The 11836-nt window shown below is 38.7% G+C and overlaps 1 protein-coding gene across 1 annotated transcript; it reads right to left on the bottom strand.

Moving 5' to 3' along the window:
• Window positions 1-2009: 2009 nt before the first annotated feature.
• On the bottom strand, window positions 2010-2750 carry LOC125220376 (putative carotenoid cleavage dioxygenase 4, chloroplastic). Its single transcript, XM_048122547.1, has one exon. The coding sequence runs from the start codon at window positions 2748-2750 to the stop codon at window positions 2010-2012; it is 741 nt and encodes a 246-aa protein (XP_047978504.1).
• Between the last annotated feature and the right edge of the window lie 9086 nt (window positions 2751-11836).

Raw genomic sequence — 11836 nt, forward strand, 5'->3', positions numbered from 1 at the left:
ATATCTTGGGTGGTAGTAATTGAATGACATGAAGGTATTGGAATATTATTTCATAGAATTCGCATGCCCAGTGTAGTATGATTAAATCCCTAAGGGGTGATCCCCAAGAGGTGTTTGAAAAAAGAATTTATTAATCAGAAAACTGCGTAGTTGGAATTTATTCCACGAATAATAAATAAAGTTTCAAACTAGAAAAACACTTTGGAGATTTAATTTAATTCTAGTCACATAGCAGCCAAAAGAATTAAATTGACGGATCAAGATAATCTTAAACGTGGGAAATATTATAAAATAAAATGGACCCAAGTTATTTGTAATTTGGCGATTTAGATGGGAGTGCAATATTATTCTTTAGTGGAAAAAAATAATATTCCATTGATAATATATTAAATCATGGGTCATTTGATTTAATTAGATATTTATCTAATGGGTGAGCCCAACATCTATTTCACTCCATGGATCCCCATTCTAGCCCAATAAGTCTTTTATAAATAGTGGTGAGACGTGAAAACCCTAATATACACTTGACACAATTCACAACTAAAACCCTAGCCACCGATCACTCGGCCTCTCTCTCTCTTTCTTGCCTCGATTTTTGAGCCATAGAACAAGGAGATCTTGGGTTATGGTTTAGCCTTGTCTTGTTCATTCTAATCCATAGAATTGAATTGAGATGGATTGTTTTGTGTGGTGTTCTTCCTAAATCTCACCAAAGCTATTGTTGATTTTTCAAGATCCGCCCACACGGATGAATTATCAAGGTCAAGGGAATAGATCGTAAGATACATGGTCGGTAAACCAGGGATCGCCCGGAGGTGCAGCAAGCAACGTCAATCCGATGTCGGATTATGAGGTAACATTTAATTCACGTCGAATATGCATGTTTATGTGAATATTTGATGTGTGATCTATAGATCTATGTTTATTGCATGAAATTGGAATCGAATGCATAATCACCTAAATAGATCCGTTAAGGACATGTTTGTTTTCCGTGTCTTCCGCTGCGGTAGTCCCAACAATCGGACGGCGGAGATCACGTTGTTGATGGCCTTTCAGTTGCTACAAAATTAAATAAAATGAATTGCATTTCATATCTAAACTATTACTCCCTCCGTCCCTCATAATTTGTCACCATTTGACCCGGCACGAGTTTTAAGAAACGTAATAGAAAGTGGGTTGAAAAAGTTAGTGGTATGTGGGTCCTACTTTTATATATTAGTTTTATAACAAAATGTGAGTGAGAATGAGTTAGTGGAATATGGGGTCCACTACCAAAAATGGTAAAAGTGAAAGGAGACAAAATTTTAGGGACGGACGAAAAAGGAAATAGATGACAAATTTTCAAGGACGGAGGGAGTATTAATATTCCATAATTTGCCATTAACAACATACGCAAGCGCTCGTCCGCGTATCTCGGAATAATCCCCAATCGCGCCACCTTCGCCGCGTCCGCCCCCATCGACGGCCTCCCCCGCAAAATCGACCACGGATTCGCCGACACGGCAAAATCATGAGCGCATGAGAAGCTCTCCATGCAGAAAATCGGCACATTCGTTCACTTTCTACCGCCGGAATCTATCTGGGAGAACGTCAGGAACGGCGGCACGATGTTGTAAGCGAACGCGAAGGCTTCTCCGGTGATCGGATTGTTAAATTCTCCAAATCCTTGTCCCACATCGGCTTGGTGATGATCCTAGCTTCTCTATATAAGTGTGGATAACCCTCCCCCTTATGAGGCCTTTTAAGGGGTGAGTGGCTCATTTCTAATATGGTATCAGAGCAGGGCCCAAGTTGATGATGGTTTATCTCTTTATCTCTTCTCTTGCCTACCCACGTGATGGAAGTCCGATGTGTCATTCCGACCCACACGTGAGGGGGCGTGTTAAATTCTCCAAATCCTTGTCCCACATCGGCTTGGTGATGATCCTAGCCTCTCTATATAAGTGTGGATAACCCTCCCCCTTCTGAGGCCTTTTAAGGGGTGCGTGGATCGATCTACGGATGCGCCGTCATCGTTGAAAACGGATCGTCGGCAGCGGATCCAAAGCCGGCTTCGCGGCTAGGGTTTTCAAATCCCCGTCCGCCGTCAATTCGACGGCGTAGGGGAGATCAGACTCGCATAGGGAGAAGAGGCGGCCAGAAATTAGGGCTAAGCTCGTGTTTGCGGCGCCGAAGCGGCAATTGGCCGGATCGAGCTGGCCGGAGATCACGCGGGCCGCGAGGAGCGCGGCGCGGGCTGTGGAGGCCGGGGCGCAGGTGAAGGAGGAGAAGACGCTGGGGACGAAGGGGTAGCCGGCGTCACGCTCGGCTGCGTGTTTGTGCGTACTGACGTAGCGGCAGCAGAAGGTGGGTGGTTTGCCTTGAGATATTTTGATGACGTGGACCATCCTGTTGCCGTCGAGGCAGGGCGGGAGGGAGCCCTCCGTTACGGTGCATGGGGTGGGTTGGAGCTCCGACACGGGAGCTAGGCTGCCGGAGAGGACGTGGTTCGGGTCGATGGCCGGGCGGAGGGGTGGGTCTAGGAAGGTGCATATCAAGTGGTCTAGGTTGTTGAAGATGGTTGCAAGAAAGGATTGGTTTCTTCTCTTTTTGGTGGGTGGACCTTTGAGAACTTCAGGGTTTTTTATGGGATGAGAAGTTGTAAAACAAGAGTTTACTTTGATGATAATAGGTTTTTGGTTGATATTTTGGTGGATTTTATATGATGGAATGGTTTGTTTTGGGAGGAAACCGGAATTTAGGGTTTCCATTCTTACTTTCTTAGGTTTGATGCATTAAGTGAATTACAAGACTCTGCTTTAAATAGACTAGTTTGCTTCATTAAAGGAGAGCATTATAATAAAATTAAAAAAAGAGTTTGCAATGGATTTGTATTCTATAATTCGTTTACTTGTGGACTTGTACTTTTACCAACCTTGTTTGAAATTAATAAATTAGATAATTCGGACGATACTATAGCATGAAAGATTACAAATTAATAATTATAGGGTTGTTTGATTATTCCAAAGTAATTTTACCTAAAATTAGTCAAGATTATTTTTAGGTGACATTGTCCCAAAATTATTTTTTGGATTGATTGTTGATTGTGTTATATATATTCAAAATATCTAAAAGTACATTATAGTTATAGAAAATACAAATATTATTACATATAGATATTATGTCAAAAATCATTTTCCAAAACAAAAGTTATATCTTTATCTATTTAACAACTCATATGCTATGCTATACGTACATAGCTGCATTATTACAGGCAGCATTTCCTTGGATTCGTTGACCTGACCGTCGAAGGAATATATACAGTATAATAATAATAATAATGTATTTTTAAAAAAATTTAATTTAAATAATATGAAATAGTTTTGACTATGAATACCGACGTGTCTGTTGAATTCATCAAGTCAGCGATAGTGGCCATTCAAACAAGTGAATGGAATAAGTAATTAAAATATAATTTTAACAACCATGGAGTTTCAGTCAGATTAATATGGAGTATGCATTTATGTCACTATTATTGTTACAATTTGCTGAGGAAGTTGAAGAGTCAATGCCAACTTATGGATAAGGAGTAAGTTTTAAATTTGAATTGCTATTATATGCTATGCAAGTTGAAGAGGCGATTTTGAGGGCCAAAGTCTTGATAATAAGGGACAGAAGATCCAATAAAATGGGGGTCTCGTGTGACACTTTTAAGACAATTATATTAAATTGCATTTGAACGTAAGTGTAACTAAAACTGAAATCCTTGCTCGAAAATAACGGGCAATTATTTAATTATTAGAGACAAAAGGCGTGCGAAATAAATACTGTATATTGGAAAGAACCATGAGTAAAATGCAAAAAATAATTAAATTTTTGACCAATCTAAAATGGTGAAAATATTTTACCAAAAATAATGGTGATGTATGTAAATTTGAGGAGACATACAATGATTATTTGTCATACCCACAAATAAAAAATTCTAAATACACCACTGCCAGACAGAAAGATTTAAATAGAGACTTTAGTTTCTAAAACTATTTTTGTTTTGCTATTTAGAACCTCTTAACCTTTGCAGCAACCACATTTATAAACAAGACGTGAATCCACGTACGGGCTAAGGGGGGCCCTGGTCCTCCATCATTTTAGCTTTTACTATATCATCAGTATATATTAATCATTTAAATGTAGTAATTCAGTAACGCATATGGTTTTCAAGTCTGTCTCTTAAACATGAGGTTGGGTGTTCAAATACGAGGTTGGGTGTTCATAGTTTAGAATTTCTAAATGATCGCAATGAAATTACTTAAAATTTTGTTTTTAATTTCAAATTAAAGTAATAGTAACAAAAAACAACTGTATTTTTAATATTTAAACTTTTGATCTCTATTTTTTAAATCTTATTCATTTATTGATTTATATTGAATATCATTGTGAGGATCTCTTATTATAAATAAGGAAAAAATTAAGCGAAATAATGTTATACTCCCTCTAGTCTATTCAAGATGTCAAACTTTCCTTTTTAGTTTGTCCCAGTCTTGATGTTCACTTTCTATATTTGGATATACATCCATTTCTCCTCTCTGTTCATTAAAAATATTCAATTATTTTTTTTTCTCTTTATTTACTCTACCTAACAACCTCTCCTAAAATCTCGTGTCACTCAAAAATATGGATATCTTAATTGGGACGAAAGGAGTAAGATTTAGCAATCAAAAAATATATAATGTATGATGCTTAGTCGTTAAGGTATAATGTTATCAACAGAGTACTGGTTTTTATACCATGACCACTTTCGCAAAAAATTGTTGGCCTTTGATGCTGACGTTATAGACTTATAGTCATCATATGCATCTTTATTTTCTACTGATAATCTTTTATGGGATTTCTCCTTATTCATCTCTCATTGGTGACCCATATTATTTACGATGACACTTAAAATATTCACAATGTTTAAGAAAAATTTGGACCCTTCAATATTAAAATACTGGCTTCGCTACTGATGGCAGATTGGCAGGTACCGCTGCCATTGCTTATGACCGTTGGTAAAACAATTAATTACCAACAAACTCATCCGTCCGTAACAATTACCAATAAGATACCAATGCCCCGCTGCCTTCAGGGATTTATTATCTGGAACGTCTATGACAACAGGTTCATTGTCAAACCACCGACGTAATTGAGGTTCATTTTATTAGTTAGTATTATGATTATTTTTTTATTTTTGTTCATCGGTGATTTATTGATATTTCAATATTTTAGATTTTGTTTGTTGTTTTCCTAGTTACAACAATCAGTAAATACACAAATGAAATGAATAGGTACAGATATTTGCTCTACAATTGATATTTATCAGCATTGTTGGAATTGTGTGCTCGGTCAAAAGGTTTTGACCAAATATAAATTTGACGAGACATTTAATTTTGTAATATTAAATGATATAGCCTTGATCTGTGTTTGGAGTAGATAACCGTGATATATTCATTTTCTCAAATCTGATTCCCGGTGAGTGGGAAATAATAAATTAAAATTGGGCAAAATTGCAAGCTAATTAAAAGAGTTATGAGAGAAGCTAAAAGATTAATTAAGAGAGTTAATTATCCTATATAGGAAATGACAACCTCATTAAATTAGTACTCCCTCCGTCCTACTTTAGCAGTTCCATTGATTTTTCGGCACTCGTTTTATAAAAATGATACTCCCTCCGTCCCACTTTAGGAGTCCCGGTTAAGTTCGTCACGGGTTTTAAGAAATGTAAAGGAAATTTGGTGAAAAAAAATAGTGGAATGTGGGTCCTACTTTTTTATATTAGTTTTATAATAAAACTTGAGTGAAAAAAGGTTAGTGGAATGTGAGCCCTAATACCATTTATGGAATATTCCAATAGGGACTCCTCAAGTGGGACACCCAAAAATGGTAAACTGAGACTCTTAAAGTAGGACGGAGGGAGTAATAAATAGTTAAAGTGGAGAAATGGTAAAGTAAGAGAGAATAATGTAGAGAAAATAAAGTGGGACAGAGGGAGTATTTTATAAGAAGAATTATATAGTGAACTAAGATAGGCTGTAGAACCCATACGCACGCTGCCGCCGCGGCCCGCCCCGCCCCGTCCCGCTGCGAGCTGCGTGCCTCGACCCACTTGCTCGTGCTCGTGTCCACGTCTGTGGAGTTGGGCCAAGTCAGCGAGCCAAGTGGGATGACACCTCGTCAGTATGACGCAATGAAGCCAACGTGGCTGACAAGTGATGAAGTCCACGTTGTGAGCAAACCAAGACGTGCAACTTTGATACGCTCGGATTTTGCATTGTTTTAAGGCCATTATTTGGTCCATTTTGATTTTCTAAGATGCATAAATGTCTGTTATTTATATATTTTATCTATTTTGGTATTTTGACGTGTTTTGCAAGAAATGTGCAAAATAGAGCCTAAATAGATAATCCCTCCGTGTTGGAACTACTGCAGCTGAACACGGAAAACAAACAAATCCTTACGGATCTATTTAGGTGATTATGCAATCGATTCTAATTCCATGGAAATAAACTAGATCTGTAGATATAACACATCAAAAACACATAATCATGCTTATTTGACGTAGATTCGATTGTTACCTCTTGATCCATCATAGGATTGACGTTGCTAGCTGCACCACCCGAAGATCTTTGATTTATCGACCATGAATCTTCCATACTATTCCATTTTCCTTGATTATTCATCTGTGTGGCGGATCTTGAACAATCAAATGAAAGTGATATGAGATCTAGGGAAAACCAACACAAACACGAGATTGTCTCGATCTAATCCTATGAATTAGGATAGAACAAGAACATGAAAACCAAAACTAATCTCCCATGTGCTAGGGCACAAAAACCGAGGCAAGAGGGAGAGAGAGAGGTCGGCGACGGCGGCTAGGGTTTGGAGGGAGTGAATTGTGTATTGTGGTGTATTCTAGGGTTTCCCATCTCTACACTATTTAGAAGCTTGGACTTGTTGGGCTAGTGATGCAATATTTTTTAGCACTAAATAAACCTGCAAGTATACAATATAGTATAGGTAAAGGTCAGTACCGGATATCGAACACAAGGAATGCAAACACAAAGTGTCTATCCTCTACTAGAACTCAATTACTATTTGGGAAACCGAAAGTTTTTGGAAATTTTGAAAACAGAAAACAATTGAAAGGACGAGTCGCCTAGCTTATGCCCATGCGATATAATCGTTGATTACAAGATTAGGGTTGTCAATCCTAACACGTAACCCAAAAAAGCTCCTAAGACCCTTGAAAAGTCCTTACTCTCAATTAACAGTGCCGTTTTAAGGGAAGCTAACTGTAGCGTCTACTAAGTGAACCTAACTATCTAGAACTCTCTCACAGTTATGAAACAAGTTATATTAAATCATACAAGATTGTGTCACTCAATCATGCAGCATCAGAATTACTTAGGGAAGAAACAAAGTAAAAACAAAACGGGTATTAAATAGAAAATTGAAATTGTATAACCAAAGTCGTTTCTAACACATCCCTAGAATCCTATGAGTTTAGTTACACATAATGAAATAAGTTAAACACATAGATTGAAGGAAAGACAATATGAACATAAAACTAAAACAAATAAAACTCGTAGGTTGAATCCTTGTCGTTCTTGATGTTCTTGAAATCCTTCTTCAACTCATTGCACAATTGAAGTACTCTAGCTTTAGATCTCTATGAATTATTTTGCAAAAAGAAGCTCTAATTTGATGAAGCTTGAGGTCTTATTTATAGGGGAAAGCCAATCCTCATTCTAGAAGGAAAAGATCTTCAAATTATGGTAAATCTTTGAGCAGATCTAGGGCAATTCGGATTTGCCGCCTTTCTCCGGCGGTCGCCACGTTGGAGTCTAGAGTCTCTGTTCCTTGGGTGGCGGACCGCCGCATGACCTCCGGCGGTCGCCGGGCGAGACCCTCTTCCAAGCGTAAATTTCCGAGGCGGGCCGCTGCATTGCTCTGGCTGCCAGGCCCCGGCGGTCGCCGGTCGCCGTCTAACTCCAGATTTTCAGACTTTGCGTTTTGACTCCCTTTTTCAGCTCAATTATGCACATTTCTCACAAAACACGTCAAAATACCAAAATAGATAAAATATGCAAATAATGAATGTGTAGAGTGACTTTGACATAAAAAATGGACCAAATAATGGCCTTAAAATAGTGCAAAATCCGAGTGTATCAACTTCCCCAAACTTACATTTTTGTTTGTCCTCGAACAAAACAATAAAGACACAAAAATAGACGCACGGATGATGCGCTTTTTATTAGCACTAAATAAACCTGCAAGTATACAGAGTATATGTAGTATAGCCAATGGTCAGTACCAGATATTGAACACGGGGAAGACAAACACAAAGTGTCTATCCTCTACTAAGACTCAATTACTATCTGGAAAAACGAAAAGGTTTTGGAAAACTTTTGAAAATTGCAAACAATAAAAAGCATATAACAACTACTTGCAAATAAAACACGGAGATAAGCGATAGAGATAAGGGAATCCCAAGGATGTGCATTCGCAGTTATGGTTATACAAATTCCAAACTACAATACCCTAGCACAATTTATACTTTGAAAGGACGAGTTACCTAGCTTATGCTCATGCGATACAAACGTTGATTAAAAAGTTAGGGTTGTCAATCCTAACACGTAACTCCAAAAAGCTCCTAAGACCCTTGTAAAGTCCTCACTCTCAATTAACAGTGCCGTTTTAAGGGAAGCTAACTTTAGCGTCTACTAAGTGGATCTAACTTGCTAGAACTCTGTCACAGTTATGAAGCAAGTTATATTAAATCATACACGATTGTGTCACTCAATCATGCAGCATCATTATTACTAAGGGAAGAAACAAAGTAAAAACAAAACGGATATTAAATAGAAAAAGGAATTGTATAACTAATGTCGTTACTAACACATCCCTAGAATCCTATGAGTTTAGTTACACATAATTAAATAAGCTAAAAACATAGATGGAAGGGAAGACAATTTGAACATAAAACTAAAGCAAATAAAACCCGGAGGTTGAATCCTTTTCGTTCTTGATGTTCTTGAAATCCTTCTCCAACTCCTTGCACAAGTGAAGTACTCTAGCTCTTGATCTCTATGAAGTATTTTGCAAGTAGAAGCCCTCTCCTTTGATGAAGCTTGAGGTCTTTATTTATAGGGAAAAACCAATCCTTGTTGTAGAAGGAAAAGATCTCCAAAATATGGTAAATCATGGAGTAAATCTAGGGCTTCTCGGATTCACCGCCTTTCTCCGGCGGGCCGCCGCACCTTGGCCGGCGGTCGCCGCGTTGGACACCAGAGAGTCTGTTCCCTCGGCGGAGGACCGCTGCACGACTTCCGGTGGTCGCCGGACGAGACTTCTCTTCCAAACGTATTTTTTCGAGGCGGACCGCTGCATTGATCTGCCCGCCGGGCGCCGGCGGTCGCCGGTCGCCGTCTGACTCCAGATTTCCAAATTCTGCGTTTTGGCTCCCTTTTTTTGGCTTAATTATGCACGTTTCTCACAAAACACGTCAAAATACCAAAATAGACAAAATATGCAAATAAAAAACGTGTAGAGTGACTTTGACATAAAAAACGGACCAAATAGTAGCCTTAAAACAGTGCAAAATCCGAGCGTATCAACGGAATGCACAAGGACTAGACTTCATAATTGCCTCAAAAGATTAAAGAACAGTTTAAGCATGTATTAACGCAATCAAATCAAACAAGGCTTATTAGTGCACTTTCATTACTAACACGTGGAACACCTTGAATTCACGCACTCACATGTGGTAAACTTCCAAAGACGGGAAGTGTTCTCTCACTCTCAAAGTGTATAGAGGTAATGTGTATAAGCACTCAAATCATGCATCATGCAAAGTTTACCATAGGTTTGCTCAAAGTCTAATCCCGCCTCTACTAGATGTGATTAAGTATCAAAATTCCGAAAGGTCTTTATTTTTGGTTGTAATGTAGGCTCTTTGGTAGGTGAGGAATATTTGGCTAAATAGTGACTCAAAATAAAAATATCCCAAGTAGAGTTAAAGTGACTGCACTTTTCTATTACCCAAGGCACTTCTAACACTTTATTTTCTCCTTCAACTCACTTTCCAATCCTTTGATTATATTTTTTTTTCACAACATTTCGCAGTTTTCCTTTTTTTTTTTTTTTTTTCAACCTTTCTTTCTCTTTCATAAGCATCCTTTATAAGATTAAGCACATATTTGGAATTTTTCTATTTCATAACTTGTACTTTTCTTTACATTAAGCGCACTACTTTTCATATTTTCCTCCTCATCTCTCCAATTCTTTTACAAAATAAGATAGCAAATCTAACTAACCCAAGGAATTGTCCGCATTTATTTGGCTTCCAAAGAAAAGGCTTAAAGGCACAAAATTGGCTCCAAAGGGAAAATTTTTGAAATTTTGAGCGGGTGGAAAATTTTTGGATTAAAGTAGGCTAGAAAAGATGGTCAATCATCCTCCTAAATCAACTTAAACACTATGTAAACTTAGGCAGGACTAGGAGCAAGTTCTAGAAACATATACATGAATGCAGATAAAACACACAAGAATGAAATTAAGGCTCAAATCTCACACGGTAAAAGCATGATTCAAGGCGAACAAGCAATTCACTAATTATGCACCCTTTCACCAAACCATCAAATCAAAACGTTAAGCCACACTTAAACATAGATGGAATGTAATATCATTGGCAACTCGCTCTAAAGTGTGTCCCTAAGCATGCGTGTTTCTAAGTTCTTCATGTTAAGTTCACGACATGGATTTAAGAAAACATTTTTAGAACACAAAATTCTCCTACGGGGTTTTGAAAAACAAAAGCAAAAACTTAAAACAAAAAGAAAACCCTAAAACAAAAACCTAAACTCACGGTCCACCATTTCATCCCCCCAAACTTATTTACAACAAAGTGTTGGATAAGTTATTAGAGTCGGTAGGGACGTGAGTGAACTACTAAAAAGAAAACATACCTTGAAAATTTCGCGACGCGGCCTGACGGGGCAAAAATTCGAAAATTTTTTAAAAATCGCGCTGGAGACTATGCCCGAATGGCAGGCCGCCACAGCCTGTCGGGCGGTCGCCGCACGATGTCAGATTGTTCCAGCATTCAGGTGGCGGACCGCCGCAGCGCTTGCGGCGGTCTCCACGTAGAGGTCAGAACCTGCGGAAAAATTTTCAAAGCAGAAAATTAAACCAAAACCAAAAATACTTAAAATTTAAGGAAAAAAATGTTAAAAACATAAAAATAAATTGTCTTAAAACATCCAAAAACATGGTACAAGTGCTCATTTAAAGTCATTGAGCTTGACTTCTTTATTCTAGAGGAGGAGGAGGGAAACGGGCATTGAGGTCGTCGAATGCGCCAATAACATAGGGGATGTCGCCACTCATGGTTTGGCGCTCTTGTCGAGCCTCGGCAGCCATCCTTTGGAGCTCTTCAATTTGTTGGCAGCGATGCACGTCTTCTAGCCTTTGTTGCTCCCAAAATTGTTGCTCCGCCGTGCGCCAATCGCCTTGAGCCGTCTACCCTTGACGGTTGTAGGCGTTCTCCCTTTGTTGCTCCGCCCAACGGTTGTCCCAAGTGTTGGACACGTTTTGCATGTAGGAGTAGATGTCTCCTAGTTGGGCGGAGGTGTTTGCTTGGAACTCATCATTGGGATTCGGCCTCCCGCGGCGGCGGTTTGCTCGAGTCCGGCGGCGATGGCCCTCCATTTCCTCTTCTTCTTCTTCTTCTTGGCGATGTTGGGGCAGCGGTGGCGGCGGTACTCCACTATCTTGGGCATGTGTGTGCTCTCCTTCTTCATTATAATTTTCAATAGCATCGAAG

Source organism: Salvia hispanica, chromosome 1 (genome assembly GCF_029641045.1).
Source record: "Salvia hispanica isolate PSC_SH4W2 chromosome 1, Shi_PSC_v1, whole genome shotgun sequence".
Classification (NCBI taxonomy): domain Eukaryota; kingdom Viridiplantae; phylum Streptophyta; class Magnoliopsida; order Lamiales; family Lamiaceae; genus Salvia; species Salvia hispanica.